The 27,550-nt window shown below is 41.6% G+C and overlaps 2 protein-coding genes across 2 annotated transcripts in view; one reads left to right on the top strand and one right to left on the bottom strand.

Annotated features, from left to right (window-relative positions):
* cwc27 (CWC27 spliceosome associated cyclophilin) overlaps positions 1 to 18,582 on the bottom strand; it is a 155,153-nt gene extending 136,571 nt beyond the window's left edge. The window contains exons 1-5 of the mRNA XM_072252606.1: positions 18,204 to 18,582; positions 9,790 to 9,886; positions 7,817 to 7,929; positions 7,167 to 7,310; positions 2,516 to 2,614 (exon numbers count right to left, since the gene is read on the bottom strand). Of these exons, the coding sequence (XP_072108707.1) occupies positions 2,516 to 2,614; positions 7,167 to 7,310; positions 7,817 to 7,929; positions 9,790 to 9,886; positions 18,204 to 18,245 (495 nt within the window). The 5' untranslated portion in view covers positions 18,246 to 18,582. The remainder of the gene's footprint in view (positions 1 to 2,515; positions 2,615 to 7,166; positions 7,311 to 7,816; positions 7,930 to 9,789; positions 9,887 to 18,203) is intronic.
* An 11-nt stretch (positions 18,583 to 18,593) lies between these two features.
* srek1ip1 (SREK1-interacting protein 1) overlaps positions 18,594 to 27,550 on the top strand; it is a 30,344-nt gene continuing 21,387 nt past the window's right edge. The window contains exons 1-3 of the mRNA XM_072252607.1: positions 18,594 to 18,647; positions 18,758 to 18,859; positions 27,223 to 27,270. Coding sequence (XP_072108708.1) covers positions 18,847 to 18,859; positions 27,223 to 27,270 — 61 coding nt within the window. The 5' untranslated portion in view covers positions 18,594 to 18,647; positions 18,758 to 18,846. The remainder of the gene's footprint in view (positions 18,648 to 18,757; positions 18,860 to 27,222; positions 27,271 to 27,550) is intronic.

Genomic DNA, 27,550 nt, shown 5'->3' with positions numbered 1-27,550 from the left:
TTTACTTTTATGTACCTTTAACACACATTACTGGGCTGAAGTCAATCCTTAAAATAACAGAGAAAAGGAATATACAGGCTTTTTTATGTGAATAATCTCTTCACAACCTTGGGACACTAAAAGTATATCATACCTAACAAACACAAAATGCTGGAGGAGTTCACCAAGTCAGGTGATCTATGGAGGGGAATACACAGTTGACATTTTGGACTAAGGCTCTTCATCGGGACTGGAAAGAAAGGAGGAAGAAGCCAGAAGTGATGGGGGGGAGGGTAGAAATTACTGTAAGTTAAAAATTTTGATGTTCATGCCATCAGTTTGGGGACAATCCAGATGGAATATGAAGTGTGGCTCCTCAAACCTGAGTTTGTCTTCATCATGGCAATAGAGCAGGCCATAGGCAGATATGTCTCGATGAGAATGGGACGGATTCACATCTGAAATTCAGCTCTTTCGTTCCACTTTGGAGCCAGAGTATGAAAAGGTCTGAAGCCAAGTGGTCCTGGTTCAACTCAAAATGGTCAACAGAGAGAAGGTGTCATGTGACAGTGTAGTCAACACCACCACTCATCACTTTACTAATAGCAAAGTAGTTTGAGTAATAAATAGCTGGATTGTATTTGACCTTTTTGTGCAGTAATCATATTGAGTCTATTTTCTACATTTTGACAGTGGATTTCATTGTCATTAACATCTGCCTTTTTTTTAAGATGGCTACCAAGGTACGGGAAGCAATTTACATTCACCAAAGTTCAGTTATGGTTCTTGACTGAGGATGGCTGTAATGAGTGGCTGGGACAGTTACTGAAAGAGTAAATACTTAGTAGCCAAAGGCCCAAAGCTTTCACACCACTCAGTTTAGGAATCGGCAGGTTTGGAGCTCAGTGTTGAAGAGGGCACTTTGGCAAGCATAATCTCAATAGTATGGCTTAATGACCAAGACTGGAGCTAATATGGTTCAGGACTGGAACATCATAAAACACCTCACCACCAACCCCTAGGGATTCACTCATTGAGGAATTTAGCAAAATACAATCCCTACCTGTTACTCTCATCATTAACAAGGTAAGTATCCACATCCTCTTACAAATTTATCTTGGAAGAGCTTGCTCTTTACGCTGCTTGATTTAGATGATAGGGAGTAAGAACTTGCAAGTCATGATGGTCGTGTTAAAACCACCACCTTGCACCCAACATCAGTAAGACCATGGAACCGATTGTGGACTTCAGGAAGGGGAAGTTGAGGGAACACACACCTGTCCTCAATGAGGTGTCAGCTAAGGCAAAGGAGAGCAGTTTCAAGTTCCTGGGTGTCAACATCTCTGAAAATCTATCCTGGGCACAACTTATTGATACAATTACAAAGAAGACACACCAGTGGCTACATTCATTAGAGTTTGAGGAGATTTGGTATGTCACCAAAGGCTAGCAAATTTCTAGATGTACCTTGGAGAGCATTCTGACTGGTTGCATCACCATCTGGTATGGAGGTGCCAATGCACAGGATTGGAAAAAACTGTAGAGGTTTGTAACCTCAGCCAGCTCCATGGGCACCAGCCTCCCCACCGTCAAGAACATTTTCAAAAGGCAGTGCCTCAAGGACAAAGTATCCTTCACCTAGGACCCTCACCATCCAGGACATGCCCTCTTCTCATTAGCAACATCAATGAGGAGGTCCAGAAGCTTGAAGACACATACTTAGTGTGTGCTTCTTCCCCTCCATAATCAGATTTCTGAACTGTTCATAAACCCATTGAAAAGAATCTCACTATTTTTCTCTTTTTGCACTACTTATTTATTTATAAACATTTTGTATTGTAACTTACTAGTCTTATTTTTATCTATCACACTGTTCAGTAGCTGTAAAACAAGAAATTTCATGACATACTGTATGTCAGTGATAATAAGCCCAATTCTGAATCGGAGCCCAAATCCGACCATAGCAGTTTTTTCCTTCTTTTACATCTTTAGGGAAATTTTTAAGAGAATAGTCAGAATGGTCAGTAATGCCTTGCTCCCTTTCCTGAACTGCAGAAAGCCAAGGATCATACTATTGTACAAGTGATGAGACAAGCAAGCTAGAAGACAAATGAATCAGGGAAGATCCATGGAAATAGATAGGATGTCTCTTAGATTGGAGAGGTCATTCAATCAATAATGACACTGAACAACAAATTAATGGCAAGCAGTGCAGTTCACTTATACCACATCCATGCCTAGTGTTAAGCTCATTATAGTTGGTTGCTGGACAGGAAGGAGGGGTAAACAAACAAAAGTATTGATTTTTCATGACTCCAAGCATAACAGGTGTCAAAACAATCCAAAATATGGTATGAAAGGTACTATCACAGAACCAGTCTGAGGCATATAACAAACTACAGTTAATGTTCACAGTATGAAATTGGTATGATATAGTTCTATAACTTTGCTGCACTACATAAATATGACTGAAGAACTTGTAAAAGTAAAATATCCAAAAAACATGCTGTCTAACACCAATCTATACTCAACTCACCTCTGTAGATTTGATTCTGTGAGGGACAATTGGTCGTTCATCCTTATCAATTTCTACTTCCGCTAATCTTAATATATTATAAATTGTGTCGCCAGTCACCTGTTCGGAAAATAATTTATAATTTTCACATCAACAATATAATTGTTAATGTAAGTTACCTTAATACAAGTTACATATATACTAAGTATACATGGAACACTCTTTATACAAAAATATTTTTTACAAATAAACTTTATTATGCAAAATATTCAATACTGCTTCAAAAACAGCATTAAAATATTGACACCAAGTCAATTTTAAGCATAAATTCTCAAAAGCTTGGTCAAAAAGCTAAACTTTAAAGAGCTTCTTAAAATAAGAAAGAGGTAGGAAGGTCCCAGGAGAGATGCCTCAGCAGGCAGAAGCCTATGGGAAGGAATAGGATGCCAAAACTGGGAAAACACAGAAGGCTTTAAGACCGGAAGAGTTTACAGAAATAGGCTGGGGCAAAATTATGGAGAGACACACCACCAACTAAAATTATCAAAGTTGCTGGTGAACGCAACAGGCCAGGCAGCATCTCTATGAAGAGGTACAGTCGACGTTTCAGGCATCTGCAGAATTCCTGTTGTTTACCAACTAAAATTACGTGTGTTTTTTTCAATGAAAAGAAACTAATCTCTCAAATTATGAACATGCAGTAAATTTTACTATAATACAGTTCAGGGCATGTGCCTCCTTTTTGTTATAGAAAATAACCATTAATATTAAGGGAAGTGCGAGACTACATCTCATTAAGGTGTGACAAATGTGATTAAGCATGTGAATAAAACAGAAACAACGGCAAATGACCCTGTTTTTGATTATGATTAGTGAAAAGACAAGACTTTAAATAATGTAAAGTGGGTGGTGGCTCCACCAGGAAATGCCATAACATTCAGGCACGCTTGCCTGGTTTGAACATTTCAGGAATTTTACAATCATGCATAATTTTCGTCTTCCAGACAAAGAAGCAATTGCAGCTTTCAGAGCAGAATAAAATAAGCTGAAACAAATGTTACTGTCTGAAAATAAATGTTCTGTTTCCTTTAATTCACAAAAGCCCAAAGGCTTTGGAGAGAGATTACAAGATAGCAATCTTTCAGTAGTGTAGTAACCTACAAAAAATGTCAAGATTTCTTTACTTCATCAAATTATAATTTACAAGGAATACATTGGATATTGCTCATCAAGCACATCCAATTTTCATTAATGAAATGACAACATTTAGGTAATATTTTAGGTCCCCTGTAACTAGTTCATTGGAAGAACACCAGGGTCGGTGTGTTATTGCTACTTTCAAGGATTATCATCTGAAATGTGTGTAATAAGGCATATCACTTTGGAGACAGGGAGTGAAGTAAGAACAACATATATGGGTTTACAATTTTGAATATTTTTAGAGAAGATATTAAGTTAACATTGAGGCTGGGTTTAATGAAGTGGACCCAAACAGGAGGATGTGGAAGACTTTCTTAAATCACACACAAATTAAAATGTGTTAAATCTTCAGCAGGAGTTAGTGGAGGAACAAGAGGCCATAAACAGCAGCAGCACACCAAAATAGCTTGCCACAAAGATATTTTTGGAGGCATCTGACACTTGAAATGAGTGATAACTACTTACAAAGGTAACAACAAAACGAAGCAAGCTTTACATTTGTTGATGGAAAATGTTATTCTTTAAAGCACTTTATCAAATGAGAAATAGAAGAACTGCCCAGATGCACATTGGCAATGGCTCAAGCCAGTGTAAGAACTTATAGTCATAGAACACTACAGCACAAACCCTTCAGCCCATCTAGACAGTGCCAACCCATTAATCTGCTTATTCTCATTGACTTGCTCCTGGACCATAGCGCTGCATATTCCATCCATCCATGTACCTATCCAATTAAACCCACATCCACCACTTTGCTCTGGCAGTTTTCTCCACACCCTTAATCATGACCTCTAGTTGTAGTCTCACCCAACCTCAATGGAAAAAGCCAGCTTGCATTTACCCTATCTATACACCTGATAATTTTGTATAACTCTATCAAATTTCCCCTCAATCTTCTACGTTCTAGGGAATAAAGTTCTACTTTCCCTATAACTCAGATCCTTCAGTTCCAGCATCATCCTTGTAAGTTTTTGCTGCATTCTTTCAATCTTATTTACATCTTTCCGATAGGAAGGTGACTGAAACTACATACAATACTCCAAATTAGGGCTCACCAAAACCTTGTACCATTTCAACAGAACATTCCCACTCCTGTACTCAATACATTGATTTATGAAAGCCTATGTGCCAAAAGCTTTCTTTACGCCCCTCTGTACCTGTGACACCACTTTTAAGGAATTATGGATCTGTATTCCAAGATTGTTGTTCTACCGCACTCAATACCCTATTATTCACCTTGAAAGACCTTACACTGGTTGGTCCTCCCAAAGTGAAACACCTCACACACGTTTGCATTAAATTCCATCTGCCATTTTTCAGCACATTGTCCAGCTAATCCAGATCCTACTGCAAGCTTTGATAGTCTTCCTTGTTGTCCACTGCACTCTCAGTCTTGGTGTCATCCACAAATTTGCATATCCATTTTACCACATATCATCCAGATCGTTGATATAGATGACAAACAACAGACCCAGCACTGATCCCTGCAAAACACCACTAGTCACAGGTCTTCAGTCACAACCATCTACTACCACTCTCTGGCTTCCCCTGCAAAGCCAATGTCTAATCCAATTTACTACCTCTTCTTGAATGCCAATCGACTGAATCTTCTTGATCAACCTCCCATCTGGGACCTTGTCAAAGGCCTTGCTAAAGTCCATGTAGACACCATCCACTGCCTTGCTTTCATTAACTTTCCTGGTAACTTCTTCAAAAAACTCTAAGATTGGTTAGGCATGACCGACAGTACCACACACAAAGTCATGTTGACTATCCCTTAGCAGTCCCTGTCTACCCAAATACTTACGTATATATACAGTCCCTTAGAGTACCTTCCAGTAACTTTCCCACTACACATATCAGGCTCATCAGCCTATAATTTCCTGTCTTATTCTCAGAGCCTTTCTTAGACAATGGAACAACATCAGCTATCCTCCAAATCTCCAGCACCTGACCTGCAGGTAAGGAAGTTTTCAGTATCTCTGCTAGGGTCCCTACAATTTCTGCACTAGCCTCCTGCAGGGTCCAAGGGAACACCATGTCATACCCTGGGGGATTTATCCACCCTAATTTCCCTTAAGACAGCAAAGAGTTCATGACCTCACTGCTGCTCTGCTTCACTTCTATTGTCTCTGTATATGTCTCCTAATACAGACGCAAAAAATCCACTTAAGATCGCCCCCATCTTTTTCAGCTCTATGCATAGATCACCACCCTGATCTAACAAAACACCAATTTTGTCCCTTGCTATCCTTTCACTCTGAATATACCTGTAGAAGCCCTTAGGATTCTACTTCACCTTGACTGTTAAAGCAACCTCATACCTTCTTTTCGTCATCCTGATTTCCTTAACCACAGTGCAAAAAAAGACAAAAATCAAAGACAAGTCCATGCTACTTTAAGAGGTAGTCCATAGTGCTCTATTACTGATGTAGGGTTAGGATTGTGCATGCTTGAACCTCCTGAAAGCAAAAACAGTGTTCTGTACATTCTACCAATGCTACACTGACTGAATTTATGGCAAACTGCATTTTTCTCACAATGAATATGATTCAGTCAAGAGGGAAGAAAAGACTGAGGAAACAAAAAAAAAATTAACCATTCATTTCAGCAGGAAGATAAGAAAAGAATTTAATCGCAATTCATGAAGCCATTATTATTTAATGTTTTTGCAGCTTAAATAACAAAAGATCCCACAAAATTATTTTCCAGGCTTTGAAGGGAATTCCTTTCACATAGCTTAACAAATCCCTGAAAAAAAAAACAAAAATGGCTTCAAGTGTGGGAGGGAATCCAGTGAGAACATAGTTTTACTTTCAACAACAAATATATTCAAAGAAACAAGGAAGAGCACCTTTGTTATTAAGCCAAGCCACAGTAAGTCCTGATGTCAACTTTCAAAATGTAGATTGGATAAATTGAAACAACATTTCATAGTCAGACAGGAACAAAAGAATAAAAAGAGTACTTATGGAAGAATTGTTTTCTTTTTAAATAAACAGTAACACAGTTAACCAGGAAGACCTTTTTTCTTCATCTCAGCTTTGGCAGGTTCTCAGTTATTATCAGGAAATGGCTTTAAGTAATTAAACATGAAATGAAAAACTCAAGGAAAGATTAGATCAAGAGTAGATAAAACAACAAATCCAATGAAAGCGGATTTCAGTTCAGTGGTTAGGAGAATATAGACTTGAAAGACATGAAAGGAAGATTCCAGGTTCAACAGCACAAAGTGCTCAAAAACAGAATGAGTGGAGAAGGCACAATATTGAGGCAGGAATTAATCAACTTACACAGAATTTTCTTCATTATATATTGTTACTGAAAAAATGTAACAGTAAATAAAGTTATTGGATAAGTTGTATGTGTACAGCATGTGTGCGTCTACATCTAGTGTGTGAACTTTGTGATGAATTCGTTACTAGATAATACTGGAATCAAAAACCAAAATTTATTTATTGTCATAGCTAACCTTTCCAAAGATGGTATGCTTGTTATTAAGTTCATCTGCAGGTCCCAATGTAAAGAAAAATTGACTTCCATTATCATGAGGGCCAGCATTTGCCATAGCAACCAATCCTCTTCTGTTAAAACGTAAACGAGAATGAAATTCATCCTGAAATAAAATAATAAAGAAAAAGACTAAATTTTATTAAAAATGGATTTCAAGCAACAAATAATCCAAACAATTCACATACAAAATGCTGCCCAAACCTAGCGGGTCAGGCAGTATCTATGAAGGGAAATTCTTGTTGTTTTGTGCCAAGATCCCTCATCAAGACTATTCCCATTCAAATACATTGCCCAACCTGCTAAGTTACTCCCGATATTTGTGTGTGTTGTTCAAGAGTTCCAACAAATTATAATGCAACTGCAATTAATGAATGAGCAAAGTTCTAGACTGCAAAACTCTAAAAACTGGATAAGCACAGAAAAATCAAGGCTTCCCATTCTCTTGTTGTCTTAAGATATATATACAGACAAGTGTGCTGCCTGTATCACACAGACAATTTCCACAACTCTCATCCCTTACTAAAAAATCGTGGCAAAATCTTCACATTTAACTGGGATAATTCAATATCTTAAGGAAACAAAATAAAGAAAATAGAAAATAATATTTACCTTAAATGGCTTCCCATATATTGACTCACCACCTGCTCCACTTTGAGTAGGATCCCCTCCTTGAACAATAAAGCCGGGTACAACTCTGTGAAATATTGTGTTATCATAATAACCTAATTGGAATAAACAACAGTACATAATCAGAAAAGCATTACAAATTAGCAGTCTTCAGTAAATATTAATATTTTCTTTGTAAAATAAACCCTCTTGATCAAAAGGTCCATTAACTGGGTTAAAACTAACCTTACTTAAATCCTAAAGCTTGCAAAATAAGTTACTTATTTGGTGCACTGCTGCTTCAGCTCTGGATTTGACCCCGACCTTGGAGCTTGCATGTCTTCTTTGACAACAAAGTTTCTGCAGGTTCATCACCTCTTTATAGTTTCAATAGAGAGCCTGATAGGTTAATTAGCTACTATAAAATTATTCTTTACTTCAGTTGCATGGATTAAAAAAAAGATGGAATTAATAGGCATGCAGGGGAAAATAAGTTGTAGAGCTCAAGGAAATAAAGAAAGAGTAAATGGAACTGAGCAAATTGCAGATGAGAGTAGTATGGACATATGGACAAAATGGTTTCCTTCTGTGTCAGAGTAAGTAAATTCAAAGGTAAATTCGGATAAGCAGATATTTATTTTCAGTCAGGATATGAGTCCGTTATTAAAGTAAGAGAGAATGTCTGTAGAAAAGATGGCCGATATACATTTATGGGTCTCCTGTGATGTCATTAAATCATCACCATCATCAGGTGCCATGCCCAGTTCGAGATTTGACTGCCATGGCCCACACACTCCTGTTTCGGGCCAAGTGGATCAGTTCATTGGTATTCATTTCCAATTCTTTGGCAGCTGCCTCCATGATCATTTGTCTTTGTCTTCCTCTTGCTTTCTTCCCTTCAATCTTTCCCATAATTACCATGCATTCTCACTCCTCTTTCCTAATCACATGTCCAATGAAGTTATGTTGCCTTTTCATCACCTCATACATTATTTCTCTTTTTGTGTTTGCTCTGTTCATGACATCCTCGTTAGATATTCGTTTCATCCATGATATTCTTTCCATCCTCCTCAAAAACCACATCTCTGCTGCTACAATTCGTTTCCTCATTTTACTAGATATTGTCCAACATTCTGAGCCATATAACATAACTGGATAAACGTAACATTTCAGTACTCTGAGGAGGGTTGTCATGCCTAGTTTAGTATTAGTCAGTATACTCTATATTCTCATATAGGTGTCTTTTTCCATCCCTATTCTTCTTTTGATGTCCATATCGCACCTGCCATCTGATGTCACCCAGCTTCCTAAGTAGCAAAAGTGCTATTAAATAGAAGTTAACGTTACATGGACAAAAGAACTAGGTTTTGGTTCCGTTTCCTTGGGCAGAGACCTTAGTGCATTCAACTTACCTGTATTTTCATGATTTTATACACTTCCAAAAGGTCACCCCTCAGTCTCCTACACCACAAGGAATAAAATCCTAACCCGCCCAACCTTTCCCTGTAACTCAGACCTGAGTCCAGGAAACAGTCTTGTAAATCTTTATTACATTCTTTACAGCTCATTAATGTCCTTTCTATTGCAGGGTAATCAAAACTGTACAATCATCATAATTTGCAGAAAAGAGACATTCATTCCCTCTATCACCATTTCAAGGTTGCTGCGTTTTGTACCGTCTACAAGTTTCTTCAGCAGTACCTTCCAAGTTATCGAACAGTGAAAACAAGAGATGACTGCATATTCCAACTTTTCTGTGACATCATTCTGAATTTTAAGTCACAAGGCTCCATTATCAGAAATTATGAGGGTTTTAGTAATTGATCTAATAATCTCAATATCTACATATATAGTAAATTGTATTAACTGTAAAAGTATTTCTTCAGTTAATATAGTCATATAAAAACTCTGTTTCAATGTAACAAATTGTAGGGAAACTAGAACAATTTTACAAAATAACACAGTTGTTGAGTTACCTTCCATGCAGAGTTGAATAAAGTTCCTGCACGCTTTTGGTGCCTCTTTTGACCATAATTCTATATCAATGTCACCTGCGGTAGTCTTCAAAAGGACCTGAAAATTAAAATCCCACAATGAATCACATAGTCAGAACCATAATTGTTTAATAACATTGGTATCTGTAACAATTTTCTTAATCAAAATCAAAACTTCTGTATCACCTGCTAGATATTGTAATCATGGTCTAAAAGTAAAGAAACAAAAGGGCATCTCACAAGTATATGATGCTCACTGATTCTGTACATTAGGCAGATTTTTGGGATTCAATACGGTACCTGTAACCATTGACTGAGACAGCAGGAGTAGTGCAGTCAGGCAAGGTGAATGATGTGCCCATGAAAACAAGCTGAAGGGTATAGACAGAGGAGAACGGACAATGAACTTTGAAGAGACAGTGGCAACGGGAGAAAGCCATGAAGCTATCTTGCCAGGAGAAAATAATTTTTATCTCAAGAGAGGGAAAGAAGAAAATGACAGAAAGAGAATTATAGTTAGAATCAAATTAGAGCTGTTACTATCGTTGAAAGGAAATTATGAAAACAAAAATCATTATGGTTCAGGGTTGGGGTGGACAACAGCTCTTGAAGCTTGAAGTCAAGATTAGTGGTTTAAACTAAGATGCACTCACTACCTGAGATGTTGCAATATGGAAGAAGTAAGAAAGCAAAGATGGTACTGAAATAAATTAATCAATAGAAAGTTGATTGAGAAGCTGTCAGCTCAAAGATTTCTATTCATAATATAGGGGACAAGCTGATGCAAGTTTATGTAAGGGGGTTTCATTTTTTATGTTACTGTGTAGGCTAATTAAAATGGCTTCTTTGTTATGTTATACTTGGGAATGCTTGTTTTGTTAAACGCTGAGGACGTCCTTCCCGCTAGCAGTTTGTTGAATCACATTACTGATAAGAAGACATTATGAACCAATTGGAATTGTTATGTTTTTAGATAGATAGATAGATAGATAGATAGATATACTTTATTAATCCCGAGGGAAATTTGGTTTCGTTACAGCCACACCAACCAAGAATAGAGTGTAAATATAGCAATACCGCAATAGCAATAATTTTGATGTACTTGAAGATACTGTATGCGCGGGGTTTTGGGGCAGAAGGCGGGAGAGAAAGACAGAGGATGGACCAGGTGCTGTGAGTCCGCTAACTGGGTCAGACCCCGAGGAGGGCGTTCGGCGAGGAGAGGAGACGGAGACGGACACGTGTGGAGCGTCTGGTTGACCACCATTGTTGTTCCCAGGCGGCCAGTATAGGTGGTCCAAAGGGTCACAGGGTGAAGAAGAAGGGTCCCGAGCTCCAACTGTTTGTGCACGAAGAGATTGAACTTTGATAAGGGTGGCGCCTTTTATTTTCCTTTTATAATTTATTCTCTATTAATTATATAGTTCCAGTAATATCTATAAACTGTAAATCATTTAATTGTATCTGGTGCATTGTCTGTTATTTGGGCGGGGTGTGGTACATCACACAGCATCCACACAAACTAATTACCCAGTTTGGAGGGGCCGAGGGCTGTTTCCCTCGATGACAGCGAGCCGAGCAACCCTGAGGGTGGCCAGGGGGGCTACATTGTGTGGTCTTTGTCCAGGATTGGGTCTACTGGTATGCTGTGTGGGTGCCCTGTTTAAATCTGTAATGTGTGTCTCTGTGGGTTATTTGCTGGTTATTGCTGCATGTGTGTTCAGTGAGGTCTTTGTTCGAGTTCAGGCTGGCATTGATGAGTTGGAGGTGGTGCTCAGGGCTGTCCATGCTGTTGGGAGGGAGAGGAAAGAGTGGTCTGATTTGGAGGTAACGTGTGCAAATAAATGTTCTAGCTCTGGCAGGCTCCGCCTGGCGCTTGGGATAGTGTCCACCCCAAGAGGAGCGGAGGCGTACGAGACGTGGGCGGAGCGGATCTCTCAGTTGTTAGATGAGTGGCAGTGCTCAGTTGAGGGAGAGCAACAGGGATTGGTTGAAAGTTTAAGTAGGCGGGCTGGTGACGGTGTTAGAGCTGTCCGGTTCACTTACACCGTAGTGACAGCTGTCAGTTATTTGAAAGAGGGGGGAAAGTTTTCAGTGTGTCTTCTCTGGCTAGGAGGGCAGCTAAATTGCTTGCAGTGCCAGGGGGATCATTTCAGGGGATCAGCCCCTCCCCCAGTTGTTCAGCTGATCAGAGAGGTGTTGGGAAACTTAGTGGAGGCCCAGTGGGGGAACGGCTTGGGATCTCTGGGAAAGCACGTTCCCAGCAATGTACCAATGAACTTCCGAAAGGAAAAGACCCTATTCCTGAAGGCTTAGAGGGACCACACCCCAGGGTGTCGTTACAGATAGAGGTGAGCGATGCTAAAGCTATCCTCGACCCCGGGGTGCAAGTCAAGTTGTTGTACAGTTCGTTTTACAACCGGTGTCTGAAGCATTTACCCTTGACAACCGCAAGGGCACCGGAGATTTTGGGTACCAATGCCAGTAGTTATCCAGAAGATGATGATTGGTTAATGACCCTGGAGTTCATGGGGCATTGTCTGGGCACCCAGCGTGTTGAGTTGCTTCTGAGGACGTGTGTAGCAGCCTTGAGCTGGTACCGAATTTAAACGAAACCCAGCTGTGGTACGGCCTGGGGGAAGTAGCTGAGGGTGAGACCCTCTTAGTAGATGCTCCGAACTACCACGAGGGAGGGGAGTTGACCGCTGAAGACACCTCAGTGAGAGAGAGGTCACGGCAACTGGACCCTGGCGCTGTGGAAGATGAAGGCAGCCTGTGTGTGGATTATGCGACGTGGTTTAATGTGCTGGATCTGAGGAGTGGATGTTGCCAGATCCCGAGGAGTGCGGTTGTTGAGCCAAAGACAGCTGTTATTAGTTCCCTAGGATTCTTCCGATCCGAAAAGATGCCCAAGGGCATACCCGGAGCCCCTGCATCCTTCCCGCGGGGCATGAGGAAGACCATGGGGGAAGTGAAGGTGTGTGGAGTTTTGGTGTATGCAGATGACCGCCTAGAGCTTGGATTCGCCTGGGGGGACTATGAGGCGAGGTGAGTGGCTGAGCCCCGGTGACAGAAGCGAAGTGTCAAACACGGAGGAGTTTTTGGCCGGAGGAGTTTGGTGCAATGTGAGAAAAATGACCTGACATACCAGTTGAACTTCCTGGTGTTGGAACAGACGGTGGTGGACCTGGGGATGGAAACCCAGGTCGTCAATCTGAATGAGACACGGGGAGAGAGGGGATTTGCACCGCTGAACTGAGTGCTCAGAAATGCCGGCCGGAGACTGAGTGCCGCACTTGTGGGATGACCATTGCAGCCTTTGAATTCACGCTCGTCAACGTGGAGAAGGAGCAACAGAATTCCGAGCCGACACTGTGATCATGTACTGATGAATTAATCCAGCGAGAAGAAACAATGACCCACCTTCGAAGGGATCAGCAGAAACTCAAGACGTCGATCCCAAAAGATTGGAAGACTTACAATATGGGGAAGATCAAGGAAGTATTCTGACTAAGGCCAACAGAAAACCGAGAGCCCAGGGAGGGGACTTTGATTACACTCCCGAGGAGGTGAAGAACTGGAGGACAGATCTCGGAAAAGGGAGGCAGATGCTTGAAAGCAGCCTGAAAGTTGACCTGGAAGAAATCACCAGGAAGAAAGAACTGGAGGCTGAACATCCTTTAACTGCTGCTTTTCAGGTCAGGGTGGAAGAAGCTGGTGGGGTAACTGCGTCCCAGATGGAGATGGCCAAGAACCCTGAGTCAGAGCTGCTGAGGCTGTGGCGAGAGTTGAAGGAGTCCCCGAAGCTGACGACTCGACTGCAGGAGGCTGAAAGGGTAGCCCCGGCTAAATGTTTCAGTTTGGAGGAAACTTAAACAGCAGCTACCGATCGGGGTGATGAGGAAGAATACGGATTCGAAGGATGATGTGCTGCACATGTGGTACCTGCTGCCTTTCGCTAACTTCCCCGTGATTGAGGAAGAGACCTTTGGCCCTTCTCCCACTGAGTCAGGTGTAGTGGGGAGGGCTAGCTGTGGGCAGTCTGAGTTGCGGCAGGACCAGGAAGGAAAAGAAGCGGGGCCCCGGACACGGGACAGGGGGCTCCGAACTGTAATGGTGGCCTGAGTGAGAGAGGAGTTGGCAAGCAGGCCCGAGGTATCCCTAGTAGTGTCTGAGCCTTTTGGGTTTAGGTGAGAGGGTACGGAGGTCTCGGAGGGTTAAGAAGCTCCCAGATAGGTTGGCCTATGTAGCGCCCGTAGGACGGGCGTAAGGTCCACTGTTTGGGGAGCACTGTCACTGTGTGTATCTGTGCATGTATTTGTTGTGTGTCTGCAGGACTGGTTGGCGAGTTATTTATAAGTCATTAGGACATGACTTTATTTGGTGGGGGTAGAGTGTAAGGCGGTTTCATTTTTAATGTTACTGTGTAGGCTAATTAAAGTGGCTTCTTTGTTATGTTATACTTGGGAATGCTTCTTTGTTATGTTAAACGCTGAGGAAGTCCTTCCCGATAGCAGTTTGTTGAATCGCATTACTGATAAGATGTTATGAACCAATTGGGATAGTTGTTATGTTTTTGGTGTATTTGAAGATACTGTATGCACGGGGTTTTGGGGCAGAAGGTGGAAGAAAAAGACAGAGGATGGACCAGGTGCTGTGAGTCCGCTAACGGGGTCGGACCCCAAGGAGGGCGTTCAGCGAGGAGAGGAGACGGAGACGGACTCGTGTGGAGCGTCTGGTTGACCACCGTTGTTGGTCCCAGGCGGCCGGTATAGGTGGTCCAAAGGGTCACAGGGTGAAGAAGAAGGGTCCCGAGCTCCAACTGTTTTGTGCACGAAGTGATTGAACTTTGATATGTGTGGCGCTTTTTATTTTCCTTTGATAATTTATTCTCTATTAATTATATAGTTCCAGTAATATCTATAAACTGTAAATCATTTAAACGTATCTGGTTATTTGGGTGGGGTGGGGTACATCACACAGCATCCACACAAACTAATTACCCAGTTTGGCGGGGCCGAGGGCTGTTTCCCTAGACGACAGCGAGCCGAGTGACCCTGAGGGTGGCCAGGGGGGGTACACTTATATAAAAAAACAAATACAGCAATAGTTGTCAAAGTGACTATTACCTGATTTAATTCCAGACATCCTATTTTGAATTGTCCACAATGCACAAAATAGTTTACATCAATTCAGGATTCTCTCTCCCATGCAACTTGAGTCTCTCTGTATTCTTACCATTTCTCCAACCAAACCCTCTATCACATTCCTCTGCACTTTACACCCTTTTGCCTCATCATTAAGGAGTGAAAGTACAATCCAGAGCAAGAGACAGCTCTGGATGCCACATCAGTATAGTACTGCAAACTGTTACACATTCAAATTGGGAAAATTTCCGCAAGTTATTAAAATATTTCCTTCTTTAGTTTGTGACAACAAACCAAGTTATCAGAAGATTGATGCTGATGAGAGGGATAAGTGAGACAATGGAGAAACATTCAAAATGCTAATAAGAGAGGAGAGAGATTAACGAGAAAGAAACACATTTCAGAATATTGACAGACCAGTTGCTTTGAACCTGAACTGTTTGAAGTTTGATGGACAGGCGATACCCCAGCAGGGGGATAAAAAGAACAGCTTCGCTAAGGCACGACACACACCATGAGATCACGAGATAACGAGACCCTGAAAGAGCGGTGTGCCCCCACAAGTTGGTGGGAGTTGGAGGTCTGGTTTGAGGGAACCGACCATAGACTGACAGGGTGAAAAGGGACGATCAGCAGGAACTTGGTGTGTGTGTCCGCCCTTGCCTGGGTGCCGGGTTCACCGCGGAAGAACGGTCGTATCCGGAACGGAGGGGTCACAGTCGGTGACCACAGAAGACATAAAAGGGTTCGCCCGAAAGCTAACTGCGAAGAACATCAAAGGTCTGTTTGAATCAAAATTTGTATTCTCTCTCTCTCTCTCCAACAGCACAACAGCGATTACTGTGAACTGTACTAAGCTGAACTGAACTCTGCGTCATTTGAGACTGATCATTTTACCCCTAGACTGTGATAGAGCTTGGTTGATTCCTATTACCCTAGTTCTGTGTACATGTGTGTTTTATCATTGCTAACCTGTTACATTTATATCCTTATGATTAAGAGTACTGTGTTGCTTATTTCTTTAATAAAACTTTATTAGTTTCTGTTAACCAGACTCCAACTAAGTGGTCCACTTCTGCTGGTTTGGCAACCCAGTTACGGGGTACGTAACAAGTTGAACACCAAGAAAATGTGTCAGCATTTTGGAGAGCAGCAGAATTTTACCAGCTGTTCTCAACCAATGCCAAGGATCAAACATGATCTTAATAGTAGAGCGGTCCTACATTTATTTGGCTCTTATGATCTTTTATATCTCGATCCATTAGCAAATGTACCAGTGCAATTTTGCTCACAGGACAAAATAAAGCAAGTTAGCATGTTGTAAAGACACAAAAAAACTGCAAAGGATGTACAGAATTAAATTAAATTAAATGGGTGGGCTTGAAGTTAGTGGAGTATATTGTGGGAAAAAGTTATGCACTTCAGAAAGAAAAATGGAAAGGCAGATTATTATTTGAACAGAATGAGATTACAAAATGTTATGGAAGACATAGAACATGAAACACGTAGCTGCATCCACATCTTTTTTAGCTAGCATGCAGGTACAATGTCAATGCAAAACAGAATGTTAACTTTAATTGCAATTGATATGTTGTATAAAAGAATGGAAACTGATGCAACTTCAAAGGGTATCACAAATTAGAGTACTTTGCATTTTGGTCTCCATGTTTAAAGAATGATGAGGCTGTATGGGGGAGGGGTTTGCTGAGGGAATGTTTCTCCTACAGAAAATGTCTAGAAGCAGGGGACATAGTTAATCGTGGAAGTCACCCTTTCCAAATGGAGACAAGCAGGTAGAGAACATAAAACAGAAATCTACAGCCCACAATGTTGTGCTGACCATTTAACCTGCCCTAGAAACTGCATAGGATTACCCTACCACATAGCTCTCTATTTTTCTAAGCTCCATGTACCTATCTAAGAGTCTCTTAAAAGACCGTATTGTATACGCCTCCACCACCATCACCAGCAGTGCATTCCACGCGCCCACCACTCTGTGTGAAAAACGTACCCCTGACATCCCCTCTGTACCTACTTCCAAACACCTTAAAACCGTGCCCCCTCGTGTTAGCCATTTCAGCCCTGGGAAAAAAGCCTCCGGCTATCCACACGATCAATGCCTCTCATCACCTTATGCACCTCTATCAGGTCACCTCTCATCCTCCGTCACCCCAAGGAGAAAAGGACAAATATTCCTTCTCAGTATTGTAAATTCTTGGAATTTTCTACCTCAGAGAATCGAGGAGGTTATATAGGTGAAGAATGACATTTAAATTAAAAAAAAGATTCAAGAGAAGTCAGGAGAAAGTGTAGAAGAGATATTAAGGCCAAGATTGGGTCAGGCATGATTTTACTAAATGGTGGAGCACATTCAAGATTCCAATGATCGGCTCCTTCTCCTTCTCTTAACATTTCCACTGCAGCAAAATCACACATCAGAACAAATGGCAAGTTATCAGGAAAATTGTTCCTTTGCTTTTGTGGACTGGAAGAAAGCACCTTTTAACAGCTCATCCATGGCAATGAAACAAGCCTTTCTACCCATTCTCTCTGGGTTATTTACCCATCTGTAATCTATCTATCTATACCCATTACAACATTCACCCTATAGCTTTCTATGCCATGCTACTTCAGGTAAATACATCTTAAATGTTGTGTGCGTGCCTGCCTCACATTCTTTATAGGCAATGTGTTCCAAATTTCAACCACCCTTTGCATGGGAAATATCTTCCTTAGACCTTCTCTGAAACTTGTATACCCTACCTCCAACCTACGGTAGCAAACAATCTGCTGGAGGTACTCAGCGAATCAGGCATCATCTGAAGGGGAGGGGATACGAACTGTCAACGATTCGGGTCTTGATGCAGGGTTTTGACCCAATTCAACAATTTATTTTGTCCAATACATTATGCTCAACCCGCTGAGTTCCTCCAGGAGATCGTGTGTCTCCTTCAGCCAGTGCCTTTCAGTTGACGTTAATTGGTCATGACAATTTCCTATCCTTCCTATATAACCTTCATAAATTTGTATACATCAATCTCTCCCCGTGTCTCAGCCTTCGTCACTCCAAGACTTGTACATTTAAGGCTCTCCTTACAAATGTAGCATCGTAACCCAGCTAACTCTTAGCAAATCTCTTGCGCAGCCCCTTCCAGGAGATGGTCTTGAATTTCGTTTGCATCACCTCAGTGTGAGCACAGTAACAGGAGCGCGGAACTGGAGTACTCCGGATGGCGGACGTTACTTTACCTTGCCACTGCTGGGCGGTTCTTGGATGTAGATGTTACTCATGGCAGCAGTTTGGCGGGGATTTCTATCTAAATCTCCAGAACCCGCGCCCTGCGGCCTCGCACCTCCGACCCGTCAGTAGCACTTGCAGTCCCGGCACACGCTTTGCGCCGTGTTTGTAGCTTGCCAAGTGCGTTCGAAAGAAAGCGGGCGATCTGGATTCAGCCGCTCCAGCCCACGAACACAATGAAATATCAGCTTACAATAAACCCCATTAACCTTCAAGAGCTAAGCCACTATTCCCCTAGTACGGTTACACGTCTCCACTTAAAACAAGCGACAGCTGACGCCGCACAGCAAAGTAACCAACACTTCAGCAGATGGTAGTACGCGGCGAAAACTGTCCTGAAAGCAAATGACTTCCAAGACTGATTATTGAGAAAAAATATTATTTGTCGAAGAAAGGTAACTTCCTTTAATCATATTTTAGATTTTGAAGATGATGGTAATTTTTCACTTTTACTGGTATTCTTGTGACACTTGCTGTTTGTTACTGTATCTCTATTCCAATTTAGAGCGGAAGTCTGGCTGGCGGGTAGGTTTCAAAGGTGTACCAGGAAGTGGAAGTTGATCTTGCAAACGAGGGTGCGAGTAGAGGTTTGCGATGGCTTTTTCAGGTGAATATAAGGATAAAACGTAATTCCTTGTGTTTTCTTTAGGGTACTCTGAGGTTTCTCAAACACTGATAATTTTAAAGGAGGGAAATGTGATTCAAATTGGATGCTGTTTACAGAAGAAGCAGATACTGGATGGCGTGGTAAAGTTAGCGACGTTCATAGAAGAGTTCTGACATCCTTTCCCTTCTTGACAATCGATTCACCTATCCACGCCCAAATATTGGATGTTGACATTCAGAGCGATGTGATCCTTTAGAAACACTAGGTCGATACGAATTTTGAACGCACTGTATTTAACTGTTATTTCAAGGGTTTGGGATTGGCTAAAATATTTGGTTATTAGTGGGCAAAATAAGACCAGTGTTGTGAAGTTGTATCTCCTTACGGAACGATGATATGTCTGTTTTGAATAAGCTACTCTTCCTAGAGTTCACCAGATCAATTTCTAGCATTAAGAAATTCTACAAAAAATGGTTCTATATCGAAATGTATTACTTTTTAATGTGTTTCAAGTCATGAACACCAATAGACTGAGTGGAGGGTTTGTTTTGCTGCCTAGTTTAGAGGTAATTGTCTCAGGATAAGAGATGAGAGAGAGATTATGAGAAATGAAATTGAAGGATGTGGATCTGGAATTCTGTACACCTAAAGAACTCTGTTCAACTGAGTGTAGCAACTCCAAAGTTGGCGGCTAATGAGTCACTCAAAGGAATTGAGGATGTTAGCACACAGCTGGACTTAGTGTAGGCTTAGACATGATCTAAATAGTAGAATGGTCTCATTAATTCAGATTCTCTGCTTTTGCTTTTTTTAAATACGAATGATTAGTGAGAAGAAATTTCCAATAATGCTGAAGCATTTTTGTTTTAGAAATTATTTGGTTTTCTTTCAATTACTTGTGGTCATATGGATCTCAACTGAGAAGGCCAGCATCTTATTGCCTTTCTGTAACTGACCTGCAGATGGTGATGATAAGATGTTTGGGGAAGAGTTCCAAGATTTACTGTCAGTGGCAGTTGTATTTGCAAAGTCAAGGGTGAGCACCAGATGCATGGAGCCTAGAGATGTTTGTATTCTCATACATCTGGTGCTCTTGCTCTTTGATGGGAGACATTATCAGTGCAAGTTAATAGCATACTGTGCATCTGGACTAGCTCAATGGTGTTGAGTGATTGTGTGGGATGTTAAGTGAGGTGCCAATCAAATAAACTGTTTTGTATCCAATAGTTTTGTGTTACTAAAGTTCTCTTGGAGTTGCACACATCCAAACAAATGGACAATATTTTGTCATGTTCCTATTGTGTTCTCAAGATGGTGAAAAAGTATTGGAGAATTGGGAGGTGAGTCATTAACCCCTCTCCTGTACTTATTCCCACAATAATTATTTGTCTGGTTCAATTGTCTGGTCTTTTAAGAGACTCCTGGATAGGTACATGGAGCTTAGAGAAATAGAGGGCTATGGGTAACCCTAGGTAATTTCTAAAGTAAGTACATGTTCTGCACAGCATTGTGGGCCAAAGGGCCTGTATTGTGCTGTAGGTTTTCTATGTTTCTAATTAAATTACTGGTCAGAGGTGACTTTGCGAATGCTAATGCTGCTAAATATCAAGAATAAGTAGACTCTTGATGGAAGTGGTTATTATCCTCTTGTGTGGCTTGAATATTGTCTATATCAAGGTGGACTGCTGCATTCTTGCAAAATGTGCAAATGACATTATATGATTGCGCAGAGCAGATCTTGTAGATAATGGAGAATACAAAAAATGAGTAGTCTTCCAAGATCATAAGTGAGGTCAAAGCATAAGACAGAATGTTTAGTAAACCAGTCACAGAACAGAAAACAGATCAGAGATTAATCATAGTTACTCTTAACGGACAGGGTTTTGGACTACTGTTTCTAATTTGCATAAATAATTTAACATAGAAAACCTACAGCACAATACAGGCCCTTCGGCCCACAAAGTTGTGCTGAACATGTCCCTACCTTAGAAATTACCAGGGTTACCCATAGCCCTCTATTTTTCTAAGCTCCATGTACCTATCTAAAAGTCTCTTAAAAGACTCTTATCATGTCCGCCTCCACCACCGTTGCCAGCAGCCCATTCCACGCACTCACCACTCTACGTAAAAAAACTTACCCCTGACAACTCCTCTGTACCTACTCCCAAGCACCTTAAACCTGTGCCCTCTTGTGGCAGCCATTTCAGCCCTGGGAAAAAGCCTCTGACTATCCACACGATTAATGCCTCTCATCATCTTAGAACTGGGATTTGGAAGTACTATATCAAAATTTGACGATAGCACAAGACAGAGATTTAATTTAATCTTCACGTCTCATCAATATACAAGAAGCCACACTGGGAGCACCAAATACGATAGATGGCCCCACAGACTCACAGGTGAAATGCCGCCTCTTGTATATCGGCGAGACCCGATGTAGATTAGGAGACTATTTTGCCAAGCAGCTACGCTCCTTCCACCAGAGAAAGAGGGATCTCTCAGTGGCCACGCTCTTTAATTCCACTTCCCATTCCCATTCTGACATGGCCATCCATGGCCTCCTCCACTATCGTGATGAGGCCACACTCAGATTGGAGGAGCAACCCCTTATATTCTGTCTGGGTAGCCTCCAACCTAATGGCATGAACATCGATTTATCGAACTTTCAGTAATGTCCCCCTTCCTCTATTCCCCTTTCTGATTTCCCTCTCTCACCTTATCTCCTTGCCTGTCCATCGCCTCCCTCCGATGCTCTCTCCCCTTTCTCTTTCTTCCATAGCCTTCTGTCCTCTCCTATTAGATTCCGCCATTCTCCAGCTCTGTATCTCTTTCACCCCTCCCCCCTCCCGGTTTCACCTATCACCTTGTGTTTCTCCCTCCCCTCCCCCACCCTTTTACTTCGACTCCTCGTCTTTTTCCTTCAGTCCTGCTGAAGGGTCTCAGCTTGAAACATCAACTGTCCTCTTTTCGATAGACGCTGCCTGGCCTGCTGAGTTCCTCCAGCATTTTGTGTGTGTTACTTGAATTCCCAGTATCTGCAGATTTTCTCTTGTTTGTGATTTCAAAACTGAAGGCCATTCTCGTAATATATCCACTTTCTTAATTCTTTACTTTGAGTATGGTGGAAATGTGGAGGTGCTTGTGACAAAATGTAGTGATTAGGAAGAATAGCATAGACACTAGGAAGAATATGTTGGTGGCACAAAAGTTTGGATGAATTATCAAACACTACAACTTCAGTCAATATCCATAGAGTACTACAGCATTGAAATGGGCCCTTCAGCCCATCTAGTTATGCCTCACTGTTATTCTGCTTAGTCCCATCGACCCACCTCTGGACCATAGCCCTACATACCCCAACTATCCATGTATCTATCCAAACCTTGCAATCTTCAATGTGACAAAATATAATAGTCTTCCTTTGATGTTCAATGGAATTATTACCATAATTATATCTACAATAATTATAATTAATGAAAAAATAATTGGACCATCCAATTAAGGCGTTCTTCTAGTGATTTGAAGGTTGCTAGTTCAAGCCTTTGCTGAGGCAGCGTCTGTGCCCTTGAGCAAGGCACTTAACCACACATTGCTCTGCGACGACACCGGTGCCAAGCTGTATGGGTCCTAATGACCTTCCCTTGGACAACATCGGTGGCGTGGAGAGGGGAGACTTGCAGCATGGGCAGCTGCTGGTCTTCCATACAACCTTGCCCGGGCCTGCGCCCTGGAAATCTTCCAAGGCACAAATCCATGGTCTCATGAGACTAACGGATGCCTATAATTGGATCATCCATATTAATACTGTCGCTACAAGAGCTGCCATAGCCTAGGTCATGCAGCCAGGGACTTCTCTCATAACTCCCCTAACCTTTTTACCACTTGCTACTCACAAATGTGGTGTAATAGTCTGTACTTGCCCAGGTGACTGCATTCCAACAACACTCAATGCACAGTGCCATCCAGGGTGAACCAGCTGCTTACTTTGAACCTCACTGCCTCCTGTAAACTTAGTCCACAATATCTGCCAGGTGCACCATCTACAAAATGCACTGCCAACTTCTAAAAGAGATTTTGAAAGCATTTTTTGAAATAGCAACCTCTTAAAACCAAGTGCGGGGTCAGGCATACAGGAATTTCACTCAAATTCCTCTTCAGTTTGCAAACTGCTTTGATTTGGAAAATTCTTGAAACTCTGTACCTGACATCATTGGAAGATTCTCATCAGCACAAGCACTATAGTAGTTCAAGAAAGTAACTCTGATGACTTGTTGTACATCATTGGGTGGGTACAGTGCTGGCATTCACTACCTGTAGGGAAAATGCTAAATCAGGTGAGAACTGAACGACCAGTGCTGGCTATAAAATTGGATCACAGCAAAATGTCAACACTTCAAAAGAAGGAAAATAACAATGAAAAATAATGTGTCATATCATCACATTAATGTAATTCAGTTTATTCCAATTCTTCTACACTGTAGCATGTTAATACACACGTTTCAAATGAGATACCGCAACTATGTCCTTTCTTTCCTCTCGGATAGACAAAGCTATTTTAGAGGATAGCAGGATGAATATCCAACAATCAATATTACAAAGCTGTTACATGTTACTATTTTTGGGAACTTACTTTGTGGAAGTTGTCGAGAGTGTTGCCTGTGTTCCAAGATCTGAGACGGTGTTGGATTATGAGGGGATCTGGAAAGGAGTGCACTTTAGCCATGGGTATCTCAGGATAGGCTGAACCATTTGAAATGGTACGGAGGATACAAAGAAGCCTTTTTTTTTCATTTTGGTTTATTATTGTCACCTGTACCAAGATACAGTGAAAAGCTTTTCTTGCCTACTGTTGATACAGACCAAATCATTGCACAATAAATTGAGCTGGAATAAGGTAAAACAATAACAATGCAGAATTAAGTATAAAAGCTACTGCAAGATCATAGCGAGTCCACCTCAACGTACAAGGGATCCATTCAAGTGTGTGATAACAGTGGGATAAAAGCTATTCTTGAGCCTTGTGGTATGCACCTTCAGGCCTTTGTATCCTCAGCCTGATGGGTGAAGGGCGAAGAGAGAATGTCTGGGGTGGGTGGGATCTTTGATTATGCTGGCTGCTTTACTGTGGCAGCAACAAGTGTAGACAGAGTCACTGGAGTGGTGGCAAGTTTCTGTGATGTGCTGAGCCATGTGGGAAAGAATGTGTGCAGGTCATGAAGGTTTTTGCAGTTACACGCAGGAGATGCCATAACAACCTATTATGCATCCAGACAAAATGCTCTCTATGGTACATCGATAAATATTGCGACGAGCTGATGGGGATGTGCTGAATTTGTTTCGCCTCTTGATGAAGCAGAGGCATCGGTCAGCTTTCTTGGCCATGACATCCACGTGGTTGGACTAGGACAGCCTATTGGTGATTTTCACACCTGGGTACTTGAAACTTTCAACCTCTACACCACTGAAGTAGACATGGGCATGTGCATTAGTCCTCTCTCTGAAGTCAATGACAAGCTCTTTTGTTTTCCTGACATTGAGGGAAAGGTTATTATCATGACACCATGTCACTAAGCTCTCTATCCCCTTCCTGCACTCATATTCATTGCTGAAAGTGTATTGAGTGAATCTCCTTCTGGTACCCCCTTCCCCACCCCCCACCCCCATCTCTACCAGTGGCAAAATCTGTAAGTCTGATATTGGCCTCATCAGTCAGCTTGGATCCCACAGAACTGGAGTCAAAGAAACCATCCATAATCCAGAGGCACTGACTAAAGAGGAAAATAGTGGCTCAGGAGGTGGTGTGCTTCTGATATTAAGTCAGGCTTCAGTATACTCCTGGAGACCTCAGAGTCATCCTAAATGTTCCTCCTCCTTTAGAGCAGCTGACTGGCCTGCTCTGCTAGTCATCAAGATTGCTGTAGTCTGGTAGACTTTCAGCTTCATACTGGTCTGAGGTTGTGATCTTCAAGTATACTTTTTCCTCAGCTAGTCAGTCTGTGTGGCACACTAAAGATTTTATTGAGTTTCAAATTACATTTATTATCAAAGATTTGCTTGCTTATAGGTAGCCACAAAGCAAGAAATCCAAAAGCACCCAATTAAAGAAAAAAAAGACCAACACCCGATGTACAAGAGAAAGGGGAAAAAAAACACAAATCATGCAAATGACAACATTCCGAACCAAATTGAGTCCTCAGATCCGAACCCCAGAACAGCCCGGAGTAGACCCAAAGCCTCGCTTATCAGCTCATCATATTAGAAGGCATGGAGCACAGCAGCTGGGGCAATCTTCCTAGTCCCAATGCCATGTAGAGAGCAGTGACCATCATGGAGAGCGAGTGAAATTGGCTCTTGCCTTGGATCCCGACACCCTGCCTTTTCAGTCTATCTGGGCCAGTGTTTAAATTGACCAAACACCACAGCAGCGAAAGGCTCCAGTGCCCTGAAGAGAGGAGTGAACATAGTGGACAACGAGCAAAATCTCATCTCCGATCTGGGCCGGTGTTTAAATTGTCTAAACAGCGGAATGTGCCACACTCTAGGACCCAACTACTACGAAGGGCTTGGAGCCTAGACCACACTGCCCAGCGACTCGCTCCAGGCCCAGATTTCGCCATCCTGCCTGAAGCCATTCTCAAGCTCTTCAAATCAGATCGGCATCCAGAGCGATCCAACCTCGCACTCAGGCAAGTTGTACAGGCATTGAATCTCCTCTATCCCAACTTCTCCTCTCCAAATGGCTCACTCCATCTGCATCAATTCTACAACACACCATCTTGGCTTATTCCCTAAACTTGCCTCACTATCACTCACCCCCTCGCTGTTTGCGGTGATAATTTAACATAATTTGCCTCAGAAAAATGTTTTTTTAGGCATAAACACGAGGAATTCTGCAGATGCTGGAAATTCAAGCAACACACATCAAAGTTGCTGGTGAATGCAGCAGGCCAGGCAGCATCTCTAGGAAGGGGTACAGTGGACATTTCGGGCGTCTCGGCCTGAAACGTCGACTGTACCTCTTCCTAGAGATGCTGCCTGGCCTGCTGCGTTCACCAGCAACTTTGATGTGTGTTGCTTTTTTTTTAGGGATGTTTTTAGTTGAAACTCCTGCCTTTTTAACTACCAGTGAGCTGTCGCATGCCATCTTTGCGCTATCGAATTTAATCATTGATGTCTGCCTTTTCTGTGATTGGTTCTCGAGTTATTGGAAGCAGTCCGTATTTTTCATGATCTTGTTAGAGGGAGGTGTGGGAGAGGACCTGTGCTTATTCAGTGGTACAGCCCATTCTCACTTGTGCTTCAGTGAATGTATGAACAATGACTTGCAGCTGCACCTCCAAACATGTACATACATGTGTGTCTGTGTACAGCAGCTGAATAACCAAGGTTGTGGGGACCTTAATTCTGGAGTGAGAATGCATAAGTTGAAGAGTTTCCCATGTCCTGTGAATAGCTCCACTCCATCAGGAATTTTGCTGGAAGTAAGGTGCAACAAGAAAGATGAGATAAATGTTGAGGTGATGACAGAAGTGTGCATTAATCTAACATAGAATTTGCAGAACAACATTTCCAGGTGCTTCTGGGATGATGAAGTGAATAGAGGCATTTATGTAAGAATTGGGAGATAATTAAACTTTTTTTCAATGAACTGTTAAAGACAAAATTAAATGACAAATTTCATTTTGACATTGAGGTTGAAATGGCCAAGGGTTTCCAAGTAGGTTTGACTGAAGGAGAAGCTGAGAGTGATTGGATTATGGGGAAGAAGAGGTAAGGGGACACATGGTGAACTGAAGGTGTGAGGAGCTTATAACTGGGAATGAAACGGGGTGGAGTGGGCTAATGAATAGAGTTTAGCATTTTGTGTGTGCTGCTTAGATGAGAATGTATTTTTGTCCATACGTGTATGTCTGTGGTCAGGGTATATCTGTGTGTGCTTAAACAATGTGTAGATGTGTATATGTGTGAATTTACATATACTAAGTCTGTGTAGTAGAGCTTGGTCTCCTATTGTCATTAACCTCTTTTGCTTTTACAGTCTATCAAGATAATCTAGTAGCTGGTGTACAGTACCTGCTTCACAGTAAACCAATTCACTCGCAAGCTTCTTCTAGACATTGAAGCTAGAGTGGTTGTGTCATCCTTGACTCTGAGTTTCAGCCTTCAAAGAAGACTGTGTTTCAGAAATACTCTATTCTCTGTAAAATTCTTTTGCAGCCCTGAGACCATGAAAGATATTGCATGTATTCAAGTGTTTTGAAATGACAAGGAAAGATGCATTAAATTGAAAAAAAATCATCGTACATTCTTATTCTAGCACGGTTGTTCTATATCCGTTTTAATTTAAAAATACTTTATTTCAGGCCCAAATAAAGACAGTATCCGAGCAGGATGCAAGAAGTGTGGATATCGTAAGTAGTTAACATTGAAAATTATTAAACTCTATTGGTAGTACAGAACTTTTTTCTGGTCTTCAGACCGGCAGGAATGTCTGACTGATAAATTTCAGAATCTATCATTTTCTTGTTTTTTTGGGTATTTGGTGGTTTGACCTTTTTTTCTTTTATAATTGTTATTTCTGATAAGGGGGAATAATTTTCACTGATCACAAATTAAAGAGTCTGCTATTTATTATAAATAATCGAGGTTCAGTTACCTGCGCCACATGATATCTGGATTTGTCACAGCTTA

Source organism: Mobula birostris, chromosome 3, assembly GCF_030028105.1.
Source record: "Mobula birostris isolate sMobBir1 chromosome 3, sMobBir1.hap1, whole genome shotgun sequence".
Lineage (NCBI taxonomy): Eukaryota > Metazoa > Chordata > Chondrichthyes > Myliobatiformes > Myliobatidae > Mobula > Mobula birostris.
Note: the sequence above shows the minus strand (reverse complement) of the source record. Positions and strands in the feature narration are given on the sequence as shown.